We start from the raw sequence: 20,386 nt of genomic DNA on the forward strand, positions 1-20,386 counted from the left end.
TCATTCTCCTGCAAAGCCACTGGGTGGGTTCAAACCACCAACCTTTCAGTTAGCAGCTGAGTACTTAACCATTGTGGAAACTTACATAAAATTCATTACAAGAACCTAACAAAAGTGATTGGGAGCGCACTGAATAAATGGGTAGGTGTCCATATCACAGGCTAATAAGATTCATGGCTGCCAGCTTTATCATTTCTCTTGAGATTGTTTCTTTTCATTTTGGTCATCTCTAGAGTAATATTATTCAAGAAAAATCACGAAATTTGGACCAAATGTAAGCCAAGTTTTCATCTGATCCATCAACCACAAAGTTGGCAGATCCCTTCTAATTTCTTTGAATAGCGTGGTTTCTAAATTCCTGAACTCCGCTGTCGAGTAGTGGCCAGGGTTGCTGCTAAACATCCTACAATGTGCAAGAGAGTCCCTACAAGGAAGAATGTCCAAAATGTCAGTAGTGTCAAGGTTGAGAAAACCTGGTATAGAGGAGCGTTTGGGTGAATCAGGGCAGAGCCAGAGTATGGTAAGTAGGTGAAAGAGAGGAAAGGCTTAACAGTAGCTTTAGGACTTCCTCCTTCCTCTGACTGAACCTCTTTCCCTACCCTCATGTCCAAGTCCACGTGGCCTGCCAGACTCAGCTCAGGCACGGCTCCCTGGCTAGGTCCACTCCCATCCTCTCTTGCTCCTCCCCCACCCCATGGTCCCCAAATAATTGCAATGTGGGTGAGAGCAGAAGAGGGTGTTCAGAGACAGCCAGGTCACCATAATGTCTAGGTGGCTGGGGGGGGGGGGTCAGAGGTCACCTATAGAGTGAAAGCCAGGGCCAGAGTGTAACCTGACCCTACAAATGTCAGTAAATTTCCACTAGTTCTTAAACTAGCCCAAGCCAGATTTGGCCTGCCCCGCATGCGCAGAAGGGCCAGCTGTAATCACTGACTTCAGCGGCGGATGCAGCAACAGGTGGAATGAATCAGAAGGATAATCAACCCCCGGGCCCTATTCCGAAGTAAGAGGTCCGACAAGAACCATGTGACCATCTGTTTCCTGGCTGCCTTCTAGAATTTTCCCTCCCCAGTGCGCCTGTGCGGTTGCCGTCTTGCTGCCCAAATCGCACATAAGCCTTACTTCCCCATGGCTTGCGTAGCCGGATCTGAGGAACTTCCTCCAGGCTCCTTGCTCTGAGCATTGCAATAAAGTTACTTTCTCTTTCTCCAAGGCCAGTGTCCAGATAATTGGCAAGTCTGAGCACGCTGGACAAGGACACACCTTCTAGGGTTTGGGTACAAGAGCATGGAAGTGGCTCCACAGCAGGAAGTGGCGGGCAGTTTCTTACCCTTAAGCTACCGCACATATGCAGCCACCACTCGTCTGTCTCTGGAGGTTTGCATGTTGCCATGATGCCAAACAGGTTTCAGCAGAGCTTCCAGAATAAGATGGACTAGGAAGAAAGATGACCTACTTCCAAAAATGAGCCAGTGAAAACTCTGTGGATCACAGCGGTCCAATCCACAACTGACCGTGGGGATGGCACGGGACCCACCGGGCAGCGTTTCCTTCCATTGTGCACGGAGTCGCCAGGAGTCAGGGGCCAGCTCCGCCGCAGCTAACAGCAACAACAGGTCACTCAGACGCCTGGTTCCGTTCCTGCCAACTCCACGCAGCTGAAGATGATTGAAAACGAGCCCAGGAGTCTACCACTTCTGTTACAGCAAAGGACATCAAAGGAGAAGCCAGAGACCTGCTTCTGGTGGGGCCACTGAATTGGGCGCACAGCTCTATGCAGAGTGGCCATGTAAGTAGGTGGGTTATTGACGTCACCCACATGAAACGGACCCCCAGAGGCCCTGTCAGCAGCGTCCATCTGGCAGCTTTCCTCCTGACAAAACACCAAAGAGAGACGTTCATGGTGCACAATGAAAGTTTGAGACATACCTTTGCCCGGTCCCCCAGTAGCACACAGGGCAGCAAAGAGCAGATTTAAGCCCTTTGGGTGGAAATATTGAAGGCCACCCAACCAGGGAGAACCAACTGGCTAAAGATCCACACAGGACTCCTTTTGATAGACAGCTCTCAGCTGTTAGGACTCCTGGCCTGGCCATTTGTATCACCTTCCCCATCTTCTCCTAAGGCTGGACCCCCTCCACGCACATGTACACACATATATGTGCACACATAGGCATATGTACGCAACGCACACAAGGGTACTCGTACAAGGTATGTGCACGCATGTACATACACACGCATGCACGCACATGTACACGATGCATACAAGGGCACCCGTACACACATGCACATACATGACCCATGAACACGTGTGCATTTATACACCTACAGGTATGTGCATATGTACTCATGCATGTATGCACACATCCACACAAGTACGTTGCACACGTACACACGTGCATGCATGTTCACACACACATATACATCTCCCCCTCCTCTGCACACTCTATGAATTCTCCCTCAGACCCAGCCAGGCCTCCTTCCTCCTTCCCCAGTACCGTGCCAGCCTGGCGTCTGTCCATTCCCACAACAGCACATCCCTGGGATAGTGCCCACAACAAAAAGATGACCCCAGCAGGATTCTCTGCCCCTTAGAGGACCAGGCAGGGGGAATTGCTAACATCCCTCATTTAATATCTGTGCCTTCATTCCTGCACCTTTGCAGAAATAATTAAAAGCCGCCCAAATGACCAAGAAGAGAAGGTCCGTTGGTGTCGTGACCCTGGCCTCTGTCCTCTTTCATTTATTCAGAGAGGGACACACCCCAAGGATCCCAGAGAGGGGAGAGTTCTCCCTTCTCGTTTTTTCTAATGAGGAAGCTGAAGCCCAGGGAGTTTAGTGACCCATTTCCTCAGAAGGTTTTTACTGCTGTCTAAGAATGTGAAATCCAGGGGGATTAATATGGGAATAAGGAGCCCCGTGGCACTACAGTTAAGCACTCGGCTGCTAACTGGAGAGCTGACAGTTCGAACCCACCCAGCTGCTCCTCCGGAAAAAGACCTGACCTGGAAAACCCTGTGGGGCAGTTCTGCTCTGTCACACGGGGCAGCTTTGAGTTGGCATCAACTCTATAGCGCACAACAACAACATGGGCACATTCGATCCCCAGGCAAATAGTGGGTGTCGGGTGAAGGAGAGTTTACCTTCCCTTCTCTGAGCTCAAAAAACACTTCCATCCAAGTCAAACGCACTTCCGGTCTAAAAATGAACGCCCTTCTCTTTTTAATGAGGAGAGAAGCTGTGTCACTTAGTAACAGACCGATCAGAAGAGGAAATGTCATTGGAAAAAAAAAAAACCAAACTCATTGCCATCGAGTCGATTCTGACTCATGGCAACCCCATGTGTTACAGAGTAAAGCTGCTCCGCAGGGTTTTCTTGGCTGTAGTTTTTATGGAGCAGGCTGCCAGGCCTTTCTTCCGTGGTGCTGCTGGGTGGATTTGAATCATCAACCTTTCAATTATTAGTCAAGTACAAACTGTTTGTGCTGCCGCCAGGGACCTTTACAACAACAACTGCTGCCGATTTGATTCCAACTCATAGCGACCCTAGAGGACACAGTAGAACTGCTCCATATAGGGTTTCCAAGGAGTGACTGGGTGGATTTGAACTGCCAATATTTTGCTTAGCAGCCAAGCTCTTAAGCCACTGTGCCACCGCGCACACTCCAAAGAACAGTGGAGGTTAATGCTGAAAGTAGATATAAGAGAAACGCTTCCAACGGCTTCAGCAGGGGTTCTGCAAGGAGCAGCTGGGTGCTGATGGGTGTTGGTGCCTCTTGGCTTTCTGGGAAGAAGGGCTATTAGGGAAATGGGCTGTGGAGAAACCCCGGGGTGCCCTGAAGTCCTGATCCCTCTGTCCCCGTGTCAGACCTCCTGAGTCCTGTCTGTTCCGGGTGACTAGAGGCACACAGCTCCGGGAGATGCAGCCACAAATCACCTGGTCTGGCTGAAAGGAGCTGACAGTGGGCTTAAAAGGAAATCCATTTATGGAACAATCAAGAGTGCTGCCGTTCTTTCCTCCCTGGCTTCAGACAAGCAGATGCAAAATAAAGCGAGGCCCAGGGAGTTTTCAGGCTGCAGCGGTGTCCAGAGTACCTGGAGGTTTACCCAGAGGCCATCAGAGGGGACTTTAAAGGCAAAAGCACTCCACATCGACACAGAAGACCAGAGAAAAATTAACCAGGCATCAGAGCCATTTGCCAGTGTGGAATCAAAGAACGGAAGCAATAAGGAAGAAAGAGAAAGGAGGATGGTCTGGGGCAGAATGAAACAAACAAGAACCGAACCGAACCCGTTGCTGTCAAGTTGATTCCAACTCGTTGCAACCCTGGAGGACAGAGTAGAACTGCCCCCGTAGGGTTTGCCAAGAAGCACCAAGTGGATTAGAACTGCCGACGTTTACGGTTAGCAGCAGTAGCTTTTAACCACTACACCACCAGGGTTTCCAAAAAAAAAAAAAAAGAACAAGTTGCCTTCAAGTCGACTCTGACTCGTGGCGCCGCCATGTGCGTCGGGACAGGACTGCCCTCTGCAGGGTTCTCAGTAGTTGATTTTTCGGAAGGAGATCTCCGGGGCTTTCTTCCAAGGTGCCTCGGAGTGGACTCAAACCTCCAACCTTCAGGTTAGCAGCTGAGTATGTTTAACTCTTTGTACCACCCAGGGGCCAGGAAACTGGGATAAAGACACCTTGCTCTTCACAGTCAAGTGAGATAGACTTAACGCTAGTCCTATAAAGAGAGACTTTGAGCTTGGGAGCATTATTTTTCTTTCATATTTACTTAAAAGCAATCAAGCAAAATGAGCAATGGAATTTCACTTTTACCCACACTAAATTATTGCAAGCAGTATGCCCCCAGCTCATAACTTAGAAAAAAAAAAGAGCTACTACAGCTCTGAATTTGGGGGCCTGCAGTGCTGACTGTTTTAAAAAGGAAAAGACAAAGCACTGTGCTGGGGAGGAACCCACACCGGGGCTGAGGGCAGGAAGGCTGGCTGGAGATGTGCCCGGTCATCCCCTGGCTGCATCCAGTCGTTGCAGCTCATTGAAGGCAGTTCTCAGGCCTGTCCTGGCGGCGTTTCGTGTTCCCTGCAAACTCATCGCTGATTGTGAGGGCACGTTTCAAAGGACAGCCATATGGTGAAGCATTTCCCCCAGGACACAGAATTCAAAGGAATTGCTAAGTGATCTATAAGGGACCCGGGTGGCACAATGGTTAAGTGCTTGGCTGCTAACCGAAAGGTCAATGGTTTGAACCCACCAGTGGCTCAGAGGAGAAAGAGCTGGTGATCTCCTCCCATAAAGACTACAGCCTAGGAAACCCTATGGGGAGCTCTGCTCGGTCATGTGGGATTACTGAGTCGAAATCAACTCCACAACAGTCAACAACAACCACAAAGAGATCTCCAGGTGCAATGGGCTTGTGTGTCTGGACTACAGGCTGGGCAGGGTCTAAGCATATTTCAGAGTCAGAATTTGAACCCGGGTGGAACCCTGGTGGCACAGTGGTTAAGAGCTTGCTGCTAACCAAGAGGTAGGGAGTTCGAATCTATCAGTCGCTCCTTGGAAACCCTATGTGACAGTTCTACTCTGTCCTATAGGGTCACTGTGAGTTGGAATAGACTCGACAGCAATGGTTTTTTTTTTTTTTTTTTTTGGTATGAGTCTCTAGGGCTGCCATAACAAAGTACCAAAAACTGGGTGGTTTAAAATGATGGAAATTTGTTCCCTCACCGTCTTGGAGGCTAGAAGTCTGAAATCAAGATATCAGGAGGGCCATACTATCTCCAAAAGCTAGGCTTTTGTCCAACAAGAGCTCCTAATCAAGTGGGGGACACAAACCAGTGCCAATGACCATGACACCTATAGACAGACGACTAGGGCTGCAGTCAAGTTTATAAGTCAGGTGCCGTCCTCAGATGGGGAAGGACTGGGTTTTCTGTGTGGGGTGCAAGGAGAAGGATGATGGTATTTCATTTAGGCTGAGCAAATTTTAACAAGGAGCCCTGGTGGTGTAGTGCTTAAGCACTTGGATGCTAACTGAAAGGTTGGCAGCTCGAACCCACCGGCCACTCCACAGAAGAAGGATGTGCAGTCTGCTTCCAACAAGATTACATACAGCCTTGGAAACTCTCTGAGGCAGTTCCACTCTGTCCTATAGGGTCACTGTGAGTCAGAATCGACTTGACGGCAATGGTTTGGTTTGGTTTTTAATATTTTAACGGAGGGAAGTGGTGGTTCACTGGTAGAATTCTCTCATTCTATGAAGTTGACTCTGGTTCGATGCCTGGCCAACGCACCTCCTGCCGAGCTACCACCCGTCTATCAGTGGAGGTTTGTGTGTTGCTATGAGCTGAACAGGTTTCCGCAGAGCTTCCAGACTAACTTGGACTAGGAAGAAGGGTCTGGCCATTTACTTCCAAAAACCAGCCGATGAGAACTCTATGGATCACGATGGACCAATCCACAACCAATCATGGGGATGGTGCAGGACCAGACCGTGTTTTGTTCCACTGTGCGTGGGGTCACCATGAGTCAGGGGTCAACTCGATGGCAGCTAACAACAACATATTACCCATGAAGTGCCCACAGTAGATGTAGAATGACCACACATTGCTTGTCTGGGGGTGGGATTTCTCCCTGCCAAACCAGCCTTCGGTAAGCAAACAAGAGGCTAATTTTAAAAAGCCAATGAGCGAATGTGCGTGTGCAGCCCCAGAAGCCCCAGTTGGATCCTAAACCAAGAGTGGCTCAGAAATGCCTGCTCACATGTGATGCGCAGATAAGGCCAGCCACTGAAGGCTGCTTTCCCCCGAAGGTTCCTGTGTGCGGGAGAATAAAGGCCTGTCCCTTGGCTGAGGTGCGGCAGGGCCAGTAGTGGGGTTTTGTCTCCAGTATCCAGCCCCTGCTCAGCCCCAGGGCCTCGCCTCTGAGCCTGCTATTTTTGAGACAGGCTGATGGCTGACTGTTTCCATGACAACAAACAGCTTCCATCCCCCAGTGGACCAACAGGATGCAGATGGTGGGGGAAGACGGGGACATGATTTCCCCAATTCTCCCCAGAACGAGTGTGGCTTTGGAGAAGTGGACCCCAGGAAAGCTTGATTGTATGCCATTTTCAGCCAGGGCATCATGGTCCCACACAGGCCTAAGGCCCCATCCCTGGGGGGCTTGTGAGCCCCAAGATAGCATCTGAGTGGCTGTTTGTGGGGTCACACAAGACCCCGTAACCTCAGAAATGACTCAGTATGTCTGAGTGGTGGGGGAATTCCTGGGTTGTGCAAATGGTTAAGGCGCTCAGCTACTAAACTAAAGGTTGGCGGTTCAAGTCCACCCAGAGGTACCTTGCAAGAAAGTCCCGGTGATCTACTTCTGAAAGGTCACAACCCTGAAAACCCTGTGGGGCACAGTTCCTCTCTGACACACCAGAGCCCCGATGGGCTCGACAGCAGCTAGTGGCGGTGCTGATGTGGGCGGTGGTGACACGTGGGAGTGGTTATGAGTCAGGGAAGCCGGGAGGCCCTCAGGCTAAAGACGGGTGCCTAACGGGGGTTAAGGTGACCAGCAAGTGGGCCACGGAATCCAAATATTGCCACGTTGGCAAGGCCGGAGCCAAAGTGGACAATTTTCTGCTTGCATTCAATGAAAACGTTCTTATCACCTGCTTAGAGAAGCCAGCCCAGGTGACTTTGAGAGCCAAATCCCTGGAGAAATGAATCTGACTGAACAAAGAAGTTTTATTTATTTTTTTTTTTCACTCTCCGCAGAATGACAAAAGTTACACATGCCAGTTCTTCTGTTATTTCATTCGTTGACACACTCATGTAAACCAAGCTGCGAGTTATCACTGGTTGTGTCCAGTACACAGGACACGCCAAGTACCATACAGAGCACACAGCACCTTTGATTGGAAGTATGCTGAATACATGTGCTATTTCCATAACTAAAAAGGGCTCTTCATGAGCAAAAGCCACAGAGTGACCACCCAGAAACGTCCGCTGTACGAGCTGAGCTGAACGCATCTAAACGTCCCCTCTCTAAACGGCTTCTGAGTATGGTTCTAGTTTTCTACATCTAGAGTCAATGGCAGAATTTTTTTTGTGGTTGATCACGGATGTGCACAAAGGCCTACTTCTTAAACTAATGAAAATATGGTCGGTGGAAATATGAATAAATAGACAAATTCACTAAATAGGTTAAGCTGAATTTCGTCTTCTGGGAAGTTTTCGATTTAATTTACTGATTGTGGAGTAATGCAGTACTTAATATGGCCCTTCTAGCCAGAGTCTTTGTGACTCACACACAATGATTGAGTGGGACTGTGCAAATAAGGTATATGGAACCCATGACGGTTGGGGCTATGTGTCAACTTGGCTGAGCCATAATTTCCAGTATTGTGTGGTGTCCCTCCATTTTATGCGTTGTGGATCCTGACCTCTACCTGTTGATGAGGGAGGATTGGTGTAAGGCGTGTCTTGGGTCGAAGCCTCACAGAAGGGTATGAGTCAAGCCCCGCCCTTACTAATGTTACACCCTTTCCTGGGGTGTGGACTACATCTTTTATATGTGTGTCCTGGAGAGGCTCTCTCTGTCTATATCCATGTTCTACATCCAGTTGGTGATCAGCTGACTGCCCCAGAGGCCTGCTGTCTGACCTGCTGATTCCGGGATTTGCCAGCTCCTACAGCCCCTTGATGAACTGATTTGTCAGCTTTTGCAGTCTTGTGAGCCAGCAGCCTGTGGTCTGAACTGCTGGTTTGGGTTTGTCGGCCCCTGCAGCCACATGGGTCAGGAGAAGCCTACGCCTGACCCAAGAATTTGGGACTTGCCAGCCTCCACAGCCTCGTGAGTCATTTCCTTTGTACAGTTCATGAGTTGTGTGAGATGTTGCAGCAAACTAGGGAAGGACTGAGAGAGGGAGAGGACTGAGGGGAGGAGGAGTAGCTGATGTTAGAGATGATGGAGTGGGACAGCAGTTTGGAAAAGTTGGACATTTGGGATGTCTTTAACCTCCGCCTCATAGGAAGCAGCTTTGTGCTGATTCTTATAAAAGAAATTCTTTGTTTACTGATTTTATTCAAATTCCCTATTTGAATTGAGGTTGGGACTGTTGTTTCTCTCTGCCAGCTTTTTGCACGGTGTCATATTTTACTTTTTCCACTCAGTATGGAGATGAAATGAACCTCTTGGTGGTTTTAGGAGAAGTGATGTTTTAGCTGCCATAGTGAAATGGAAAAGACCGTTCTGGCACTAGTAGGGGATTTTTGAGAATTCTGTTCATTGACAATCTTTGTCACGTAAATTTTGTCTCATCTGCTCTCAGCATCTAAAACCAAGAACTGATCAATATTACTGAATAAGATTTCCTTTTAGGCCACTATGGGGATCTATGTAAAAAAAAAAAGATACCTTTTATTTGGATTCATTCCCTGCAAACATGAATGTTGAGACTAGTCATTGCAACTATTGCCCAAACAAAACGAAAACAAACTTTTTTGTTTCACGTTTTTATAGTTCTCTTAATGAGGCGGTCTTTTCTTAGCTTCTTTCTAAGTTTTCATTCTTCAGCCTCAGAGTTTATAGTCTATTTAAAGTTGGAAAAAAACTAACAATGGGCACTTAAATGACCGTATGGGCTTCTAGTGCATCTCCTTTGGGCTCAGATGCCACTACTTCCAGAGAAAGCTGGGCCCATGAGGGCTCAACAAGATAATCTCCCCATCCCAACCCAATGCTATAGCACCATCTTCACCATTTATCGCAATTAAATAAGCATATTGGCTTCTTTCTAAACTAAAGATTAAATATATTATTTCATTTTAATACTTTTGGATTCATACATCTCATATCTTATACTCAAGTTAATAATTCCTATTTGCTATACATTTATGAAAAAGTCTTATAAACAGCTTTATAATTAATAGATATTCCTGGTAATATAGATTTGGGAAATTACCCCAAATGCAGGAAAAATCAAGCACAAAAAGCACAGAGATGCTCATCCCAATGACCAACCGGGAACAGCCTTCAGCATCACGGAAATCAGTAAATGTTGAATGTTATGCAAATATTAATATAATGCTTCAGAAGGCCATGAATAAAAAGAAAACACTTTTGCTAAAATAGCAAATGAAAAAGACTATATAAAATTGTATCTGTAGTGTGATGACATTATATAAGTTTCAAAAGGAGAAATGAAACATGCTTAGAAAAAAAAAAAAAACAGACTTGGAAAAAAACATCCTGAAATGTTACTGGGGATTATGTTTAGGTAGTGGGACTATTGATATTCTTTTTACTAAATTTTCTATACTACCTATGTATTATTTTAATAGGAAAATAATAACGAAGAGGAGAAAGAGGAGCACCCAGTGAAAACAAAATCAGTAATGTCTCTCATAGTTTCATTTTGGGATGATTTTCACATTCATAGGAATGGGGACACTTTCTTCAATGGGTGTTCCTGGTGAGACTTCAAGGGACACTTCTCTACCACCTTCCTCGACAGGTAAGAAGCATAATGAAAAATTAAAATAGCTTCCCCTGAAAGGAACAGGGCCCTCTTTTAGACTCTGGCCTGATTCGGGGGACTTTTAACAATATGGCAACTAACAATATGGCAAGAGTTTTAACAGTATGGCCACTTAATACAGAAAAGAATAGAGTGGAGAATCCATTGGAAATGAACAAAATAATGCAGGAGGGAAAGCTTCAACAGGCTGGCATTCCTGGGACAGATGTTCTCCTCTAATCTGCATAGGTCAAAATAAGAAAAAGCAGCAAGAACTAGGCCCTGAGACACAGAAAGTAGCAGGCACCCTTCAGCAGAAACACGTTACAGGAAATGCTCTTCCTTGATATCCAGCTTCTTGTGTGAAATCAATCACACGTTTTATTCTCAGACGTCAACACACGAGTGATTAAAAACCATCCACGATGTACCCAGGGGCCTGAAGAATTCTCACTTAGTAGTCAGTACCAAAGTTGTTCATCAGCATTCCTTGAATCTTTCCAATTTAGATGCCTCTGACATTACACCTGTGAAAACAAAAAAAGAACACTGTTAAGAACAGATTTCCCAATTCCATCCTCAGAATAAAGTTTGCTTCAAAATATACTGGTAATGCATGGGTAATGGGTCCAAATATAATACCAAAAATGCTAAATTTCCTTTTGGTATTGAACTGGTTATGAGACCTTTATTTCTCTTACAGATATGTGTTCTTGGCAGTGTAAACTGAATGACCAAGGTTGAATGACCAAGGCTCAACTCATTCAATCTAGGCTAAGACCCAGAACATTACTGAGTGCTTCGTTTGCTCAGGAATTTCTGCATAAATAAAAGGAGTTTATAATAAAGTCAAAAAATGCAGTGATGTATCAAAATACAGTTATATGATAATTCTCAAAGGAACAACTCCAAATTCTTTCACTGAACTACAATTGATGGATTACGTGGTACAAATAGTTTGCGCTCGACTCTTGGTGGTTCAATCCCACGCAGCAGTTCACGGAAAAAAAAGGCCCGGCGATCTGCTTCCATCAAGATTACAGCCAAGAAAACCTTATGGAGCAGTTCTATTCTGTAACACATACGATCATCACGAGCTGGAATCGGCTCAGCAGCAACCAACGACAGCGACATAGATTGAGTTGTATTCCACAAGAAGATGTGCTGAAGTCCTAGCCCTTGGTGACTACGAATATGACTTTGTTTGGAAACAGGGTATTTGAATATGTCGTGGGTTACGTTACCATGAGGTCATACCGGAGTAGGGTGGGTTGTAATTCAAAATGACTGGTGCCTTATAAAAAGAGAAAAGACACAGAGACAGACAGACACAGAAGCAAGACGGCCAGGTGAAGACAGAGGAGGGATGGAGTAATGCTGCTACAAGCCCAGGAATGCCTGGGACCACCAGAAGCTGGGAGAGACAAGGAAGGATCCTCCCCTAGAATCATCAGGGGGAGCACGACCCTGCCAACACCCTGAATTCAGACTTCAAGCCTCCAGAAATATGACAGAATAAATTTCTGTTATTTTAAGCCCACCCAGTTTGTGGTATTTTGTTACAGCAGTCCTAGGAAAGCAATATAAAATTTTTCAGAGGGTCTCATTTCCATGTGGTCCTCAAGGAGGGTGCTTACAACTTTAAATATAAAGGTATGAGAAAATAAGAGTAGCTGGGTGGTGCAAGCAGTTATCGCGGTTGTCATGCTTGGCTGCTAACAAAAAGGTTGGTGGTTCGAGTTCACCCAGAGACACCTTGGAAGAAACCCTTGGTAGGCTACTTCCAAAAAATCAGCCATTGAAAACCCCACAGAGCACAGTTCTACTCTGACACACATGGGGTCTCCATGAGTTGGAGTCAACTTGACAGCAACTAGTTGGTTATGAGAAAACGTATGGCCTTTCTCTCATCCTGGATTCTTATTTCCTTTCAATCTCAGTGTGGAAGAAAGAAAAAATATACAATTGCCTGTTTGTTCATCCCAAGTTACTGGACTAAAGGCCGATTTAGGGACAGAGCCCAGATGGGAGAATCCATACAGATCTGGCCCCGCCCATGTCAGTTCTCTGCCCTGACTCAACTGCTGCAGTTCACACCCATGGGATGGGGGCTGGCTGGCATTCCCTTCCCCTACTCCTACCTCAGGGAGAGAAGATTGCCTCGTCCCTCTACAGAAAGAAGCATTCCAGAGTCACTAGAAGAATAAGATTTTAGCCTCACGTAGCTGGTTGCCAGGAGCCCTGGTGGTGCAGTGGTTAAGAGCTCTGCTGCTAACCAAAAGGCCGGCACTTCAAATCCACTGCCTCTCCTTGGAAACCCTATGGAGTAGTTCTACTCTGTCCTATAGGGTCGCTATGAGTCAGAGTCAACTCAATGACAATGGGTTTGGTTTGGTTTTAGTCAGTTGCGACAAACATACATTTTCAGTGAGATTTTTAAGGTTTTTTTTTTTTTTTTAAGGATATGCCCAAACAGACACATCAAACAAGCGGATTTTATATTCACAAGTAAAAAATATACCAAAAATTGGACACGTCAAATTCACTGTTTCTAAAGATGTCAGCGGTTAAGAATTTATGGGGCACCTCTTTTTTTTTTTTTTTCCCCTCAGGCACTTTTCTTCTCTTTCTCTTTCTTTCATGGCTGTGTACTTGTAAACACACACACAAACACACAACACACAGAAATGATGTAATGTTCCTCTCCCCATTCATTTCCATTCACCAGGTAATTAACTCTGTATAGTAATAAAGGTTTGTTGTTGTTGCTGTTAGATGCCCTCGAGTCAATTCCAACTCATAGAGACCCTATGCACAACAGAATAAAACACTGCCCAGTCCTGAGCCATCCTTATAATCATCATTATGCTTGAGCTCACTGTTGCAGCCACTGTGTCAACCCACCTCGTTGATGGTCTTCCTCTTTTCCACTGACCCTGTACTTCGCCAAGCATGATGTCCTTCTCCAGAGACTGATCCCTCCTGATAACATGTCCAAAGTATGTAAGACACAGTCTCGCCATCCTTGCTTCTAAGGAGCATTCTGATTGCACTTCTTCCAAGACAGATTTGTTCATTCTTTTGGCAGTCCATGGTATAGTCAGTATTCTTTGCCAACACCACAATTCAAAGGCGTCAATTCTTCTTTGGTCTTCCTTATTCATTGTCCAGCTTTCACATGCATATGATGTGATTGAAAATACCATGGCTTGGGTCAGGCACACCTTAGTCTTCAAGTGACATCTTTGCTTTTCAACACTTTTAAGAGGTCCTTCACAGATTTACCCAATGCAATGCATCTTTTGATTTCTTGACTGCTGCTTCCATGGCTGTTGGTTGTGGATCCAAGTAAAATGAAATCCTTGACAACTTCAATCTTTTCTCCATTAATCATGATGTTGCTTATTGGACCAGTTGTGAGGATTTTTGTTTTCTTTATGTTGAGGTGCAATCCGTACTGAAGGCTGTGGTCTCTGATCTTCATCAGTAAGTGCTTCAAGTCCTCTTCACTTTCAGCAAGCAAGGCTGTGTCATCTGCATAACGCAGGTTGATAATGAGTCTTCTTCCAATCCTGATGCCTCATTCTTCTTCATATAGTCCAGCTTCTCAGATTATTTGCTCAGCATACAGATTGAATAGGTATGGTGAAAGAATACAACCCTGATGCACATCTTTCCTGACTTTAAACCAATCAGTATCCCCTTGTTCTGTCCGAACAACTGTCTCTTGATCTATGTAAAGGTTCCTCATGAGCACAATTAAGTGTTCTGGAATTCCCATTCTTCACAGTGTTATCCATAATTTGTTATGATCCACACAGCCTAATGCCTTTGTATAGTCAATAAAACACAGGTAAACATCAGCCATTTTTTAATGATCTTCAGCAGATTTTTGATTGCGTGTGATATTAATGATGTTGTTCTATAATTTCCGCATCCGGTTGGATCACCTTTCTTGGGAACAGGCATAAATATGGATCTTTTCCAGTCAGTTGGCCAGGATTAAGCAAAAGGTAATTTGATAGGAAGCCAGTTTGTTTGCTCATTTTAGTCACAGTCGACGCATTTTTTAAAAATGAAAGATGAGGAGATTGGAGCTGTCAGAGATGGCTGTGCATATCTGAATTTCAATCTTTTCTGATTGTTACAACTCTTCAGTCACCTTAGATCTTTTATCATTTTTAATTGCTTTATCTGTTCCTGGTTGCTTTTCTTGTCTTCAGCTCATAAATTTTAAAAAATGGCAGATGTTTCAAAATCCAATTATAATTCATTATAAAGCTTAATATTATTTTCATTAAACACCATTATGAAAGAGCTGAAATAATTTATTCCTTAATACACAAGCTTTATTTTCTCAAACACTTCAGAAGGCTATACCTGCTGCCCTTTAAAAATAGTATAAAATATGCACCAATCTCACTCTAACAAGCCTTCCACAACAGAGAAATTAATATGTTCTAGAACTGTCAGGAGGAGCCCTGGTGACACAGTGGTTAAAGTGCTCAGCTGCTAACCAACAGGTTGGTGGTTCGAACCCACCAGCCACTCCACAGGAGAAAGATGTGGCAGTCTGCTTCTTGAAGATTTCAGCCTTGAAAACCCTATGTGGCAGTTCTACCCTGTCTTATAGGGTTGCTTTAAGTCGGAATCAACTCAATGGCACCTGACAATAACAACAAGATCATGCAGCAACATCTTGGGTTAAATTTTCCCAGTTAATTTAGTTACATTTTTATTCTGGAAATGAGCAACTGCTAAAAAAAAAAAAAAAAGAACGTGTCACTGGAAGACTTTAATTAGTAAAAACATACATTTGTATATCCCATAGCAACAAACATAAAAATTGTGTCATGAGAATGAGGTAAACTCTTCGGCGCTGGCCTGGAAAGATATCCATCATATACGGTTAAGTGAGAAAAATGAAAGCAAGTCTTAGAAGGGTGTGACCTTGATTTGATTAATGTCAAATAGCTGAAGAGGTTTCCAGCGCCTTAAAAAGATCTCGAAGGACCCTTATACCCTACTCTAGCAGCACTAACCTCTGGTGTGGGGAGTAAAATTGGTGGAGAAGGTAAGATGGGGGGTCTTTCACTTGTTCCTTCCTATGTTCCTAAACCGAATTTTTTACAAAATGCATTATTTTCAAATTCAATACCATATGAAAAGAATATCATGATTTTAAGTTAGTCTTAAGATACGTAAATTTTCAGAGAAAAGAAAAGCCATTGGAATGACTTACCTTACTAAAATTAGATTTGTCTCCCTTAGAGTCCACTTGGTTTCATTTGATCTTATTAGCAATCTCTTTCAGAAGCCCCTTGAGATCATTAAGCTGGGAGAGAAGACAAAGTAGAACTGGTCTTAAGATAAAATTTCCTGATTTTTAATTTCAAATAACAGTTCTACAGCTTTTCCATGAAACAGACATGCGTATAAAACAGCAAGTATGGCACATGCTGGAAGGGGTGGAGTAAGAACAATGGGGGCATTTCAGACTCTGTTCATTGCTTATTTACTGAAATCATAGAACTAGCGAGTGATCCCTGGCACCAATTAGTATTTACTTTGTTGTTGTTGGGTGTTGTTGAGTTGATCTTGGCTCTTAACAACCCTATAGGACAGAGTGGAACTACCCCATAGGGTTTCTAAGCCCGCAATCTTTAGGGAAGAAGACCGCCATATCTTTCTCCTTTGCGGTGACTGGTGGGTTCCAGTCACCAACTTTTCAATTGGCAGCCAAGCACTTAATCACTGTGCCACCAGGGCTCCTGTATTTTCTTTACCTAAATGCAAATTTAGGAGCCCTGGTGGTGCAGTGGTTAAGAGCTCAGCTGCTAACCAAAAGGTCAGCAGTTCAAATCCACCAGCCACTCCTTGGAAACCCTATGGGGCAGTTCTACTCTGCTCTGTAGGGCGCTATGAGTCAGAATGAACTCAACAGCAGTGGGTTTGGTTTTTTAAAATGCAAATCCCTAGTGGCTCCTTCATAGAATTAAAAGATTGTAATGATACAATGAAAAAAGTCTATGGAAATAATAGCAGTATATGTAACTAACAAAATTATAAGATACTAATAAAATTTTTCTTTGATGAAAGTATAACACTAATTTTAAAAATTACGATATAATACCAATAAATCCCATCTTAGTATGTGAAGGTCATCATTCAGGATGCCTTTTTCAGAACTCTGTGATTACATACCAAATGCCGTCTCCTCTTCAGGGCCTGACGGGGAGCCGGCATTTATGGAGGAAGCGCCATCTCTGCTGAACTCACCGTAACTCCTGGCTCCCCAGCTGAGGGCAGGGGACAGGGTGGCCAAACCTTCTCCATGCTCGGTGTGCACACATCTACTCAAGCATCAACCACGCTCTTGGAGTTAAGAACCCGTTGCTGTCAAGTTGATTCTGATTCATAGTAACCCTACAGGACAGAGTAGAACTGACCCATAGGGTTTCCAAGGGGCATCTGGTGGATTCAAACTGCCAACCTTTTATTAGCAGCCGAGCTCTTAACCACTGTGCCACCAGGGCTCCCTCTTCAAGTTAAGTAGGTAACAAATTACAGCGGCATGTAGAATGGCCTAGAGGCTCATAGGCTCCCAAACAGCTATTTTGAGCCTTTCTGGTGTTTCCTGTAACTGCAAAGACCTACACCTGCCTCGAAGAGCCCTGATGGTGCAGTAGATAAGAGCTCGGCTACTAACGAAAAGGTCAGCAGTTCAAATCTACCAGCCACTCCTTGGAAACCCTATGGGGCAGTGCTACTCTATCCTGTAGGGCTGCTAATGAGTTGGAATTGACTCGACGGCAATGGGTTTTTGACACCTGCCTCCAAGGAACTTTGGTTGCCCAATGGTTAAGTGCTCAGCTGCTAAGTGAAGGTTGGTGCTTCAAACCCGCCCAGTAGCTCCACAAAAGAAAAATCTGTCAATCTGCCCCCATAAAGGTTACAGCGAAGAAAACCCTAATGGGCAGTTTTACTCTGTCACATAGGGTTGCTATGAGTTGGAATCAATTTGACAGCACCCAATAGCAACAGCAACACCTGCCTCCACAGCTGAGAGATAACAGGTGAACAGCCCTGGGTTAGACAGGGACATAAAGACTTTCGAGAGCATGGAAAAGGGTCTTCAGGACTATTCCCTGTGTGCGCTGGGAGCCTGAGAAGTGACTCCATTCCAGCACCTAACCCTCACACAGTCATGAAGACAATGGGATATGGAACAGTCATGTCTACAATTTTTTTTTCCAAATAGTTAACTTCTCTATTATGGAAGACATTATCAAAGATAATAGAGATAAAAAGTATTTCTCACACAATAAACAGAGCCATACCTTTGTATCCAGCTGCCGAAACCGATGCCTCATTCTGCAAAGAAATTTTAAAAAGGAGTGACCGAGAGAGAGAGAGAGAGCGAGAGAGAAATAGAGGCTACCGAGCTCTATCTCACAGTCTTCAGAAGGGCAGAATACAGGTCATTCTCAATTTGAACTAAACCAAGGTTCACCTGCCTTCATCTTTCTAAATTTCTTCCTAATACCCAAACTAAGCTGAATCCCTCTCTCACCCCAGCTAGAGGTGCTGCAAATACTTCCTCTGCTGCTGGGGTGGTGGAAGGTGACCCACAAGGTCATCCCTCCCTTCCAAAACCAAGCTCTCAGAGGAGAGCTAGGGTGTCCACTCTGTCATTCAAAGGGAAAGAATGCTCCATGGTTCTTCCAATAACTGTGCTGAACCTAACAAAGGGATCGTTGTTGCTGTTAGCTGCCCGTGAGTCGATTCCAACTCATGGCGACGCCACACATGCAGAGTAGAGCTGCTCCATGGGGTTTTCAAGGCTGTGACCTTTCAGAAGCAGATCATCAGATCTGTCTTCTGAGGCGCCTCTGGGTGGGATCCACCCGCCAGCCTTTCAGCTAGTAGTCCAGTGCTTAACGACTTGTGCTACCCAGGGACAAAAAAAGGGATTAACTATGCTTATATTTACTCATTTTTTTGTTAAGGGGAATTTCAGGGTGAATTTTGATCTCTCAGTAAGAGTGGCATCGGCCAGTTAGGCATGTTAACCTTCATAATACGAGCACTGGTGGCACGGCAGTTAAAGCTCTCAGCTACTAACTGAAAGGTTGGCAGTTGGAATGCACTCAGCAGCTCCTCGGTAAAAAGACCTGGAGATCTGCTCCCTGAAAGATTACAGCCTAGGAAACCCCATGGGGCAGTTCTGCTCTGTCACATGGGGTCACCATGAGTCAGAATCAACTCCATAGCACACAACAACAACAACGATCATCACAATAAGAACAGTGTGCTCCTACAGGCCCTGTATAACACAGTCCCTGTGGCTTGCCTATGGACTTAGCTGGTACTCATTGATTTTTATAGGGTACTGATAACAACTTCATGCAATTCATAAACGTTATTCAGGACCACTCAGGAACATCTGCAACCAATCAATCCAACTGTTTCCCCTACTCCATTTTTCTAATTCTTCATCGTAGAGATCCAATGCGACACCTGTGAGATCATGCTAACTGCCCACAACCTGTGGGTCTTCCCGGAATCCACCTCCATGTCATGGCTGAGAAGAGACCAAGCTCTAGTTACTTGGTTCCCTGGCCCCTGTACTGCAGGTTCCAAACACCTTGTTCTTTCCCAGGACCTTGGAGGATAATCAGGATGGTGAAGGAAGGGGTTTTTTTTCCCTCTTCAAGAAAGAATGACGCATACTTAAGTGTTTATCATCTTCAAAAGCTTGGGTAACATCTTTTTGGTGCTATTGTTATATGCTGCAAATTCTCTTTTCCAAGCGTTATGGGCTGGATTGTGTCTCCCTAAAATATGTCTTGTAAATCCTAACCCCTGTACCTGTGGTTATAAACCCATTGGGCAATGGGTTTTCTTTGTTACGTTAATGAGGCAGTATTAGTGTAGGGCGTGTCTTAAATCAACCTCTTTTGAGATATAAAAGAGCAGATAAAGCGCAAGCAAAAAAATAAGCAGAGAGATGGGGGAAGATAGATGCCACACCACATGAAGATCGCCAAGGAACCGAAGAACAAGGACCTTCCCCCGGAGCCAACAGAGACAGAAAGCCTTCCCCTAGAGCCAGTACCCTGAATTCAGACTTGTAGTCTCCTAAACTGTGAGAAAACAAATTTCTGTTTGTTAAAGCCATCCACTTGTGGTATTTCTGTTATAGCAGAGCTAGAGAACTAGCCTGCGTGCTGCCGGTACACGTATAAGAGAGGAGCCTCACAAAGCAAGAAGGAACGACTGACTTACTCCTCAGAGTTGTCATTGGCTTTCGTGTGGATCTTGACGAGGTAATTTTCCTTCATGACACCCTCCCATGCCAGAGTGTCGTTGTCCTCATTTGTGACACCTCGAATAAGGAGACAAAGAAGAAACACTCAGATGGTGTCACTGCCCCTTGCTTCCTAAACCAACACCTGTTAGGCATGTGGATTTACTCTGGTACAAGGAGAACACGATTCATCTTGCACTGGCTGATCTGAGGAACGTTGCTTACAAGGAACCACAGCAGAGCAATGCAATATTAGTGAATTTGTTGGTAACAAAGAGGAATTGGAGCTGCCTGCATGAACTGGAAAGGGAATTGTTATTCTAAAGAGAAGTCAGTCTAAATCCTTTCTGTGCATTTTGTGACTTAGCAACGCCATTCCACTAATGAAGTCTGGTTCTCTCATTGGAAATGTGCTCCTCTTCCATTTAGAGAGTAAAACAAAACAAAACAAACCCGTTGCCATTAAGCCTATTCCAACTCACAGTGACACTATAGGACAGAGTAGAACTGCCCCATAGGGTTTCTAAGGAGTGACTGGTGGATTTCAACTGCCCACCGTTTGGTTGGC

The 20,386-nt window shown here is 45.0% G+C and overlaps 1 protein-coding gene and 1 long non-coding RNA gene across 3 annotated transcripts in view; one reads left to right on the forward strand and one right to left on the reverse strand.

Moving 5' to 3' along the window:
• The first annotated feature begins 5,641 nt into the window (after positions 1–5,641).
• On the forward strand, positions 5,642–13,093 carry LOC111752751 (uncharacterized). Of its 2 annotated transcripts, XR_010322203.1 has the most exons (4): positions 5,650–8,842; positions 10,333–10,505; positions 11,018–11,117; positions 11,212–13,093. It is a non-coding gene; the product is annotated as an uncharacterized LOC111752751 (long non-coding RNA). The 2 variants fall into 2 exon arrangements; XR_002787673.2 differs by having other exon boundaries at positions 5,642–10,505.
• A 6,192-nt stretch (positions 13,094–19,285) lies between these two features.
• The window catches only part of TRPM8 (transient receptor potential cation channel subfamily M member 8), a 96,090-nt gene continuing 94,989 nt past the window's right edge, over positions 19,286–20,386 (reverse strand). The window contains exon 22 of the mRNA XM_023557703.2: positions 19,286–19,896. Coding sequence (XP_023413471.2) covers positions 19,793–19,896 — 104 coding nt within the window. The 3' untranslated portion in view covers positions 19,286–19,792. The remainder of the gene's footprint in view (positions 19,897–20,386) is intronic.

This window comes from Loxodonta africana, chromosome 6 (assembly GCF_030014295.1).
Source record: "Loxodonta africana isolate mLoxAfr1 chromosome 6, mLoxAfr1.hap2, whole genome shotgun sequence".
NCBI lineage: Eukaryota > Metazoa > Chordata > Mammalia > Proboscidea > Elephantidae > Loxodonta > Loxodonta africana.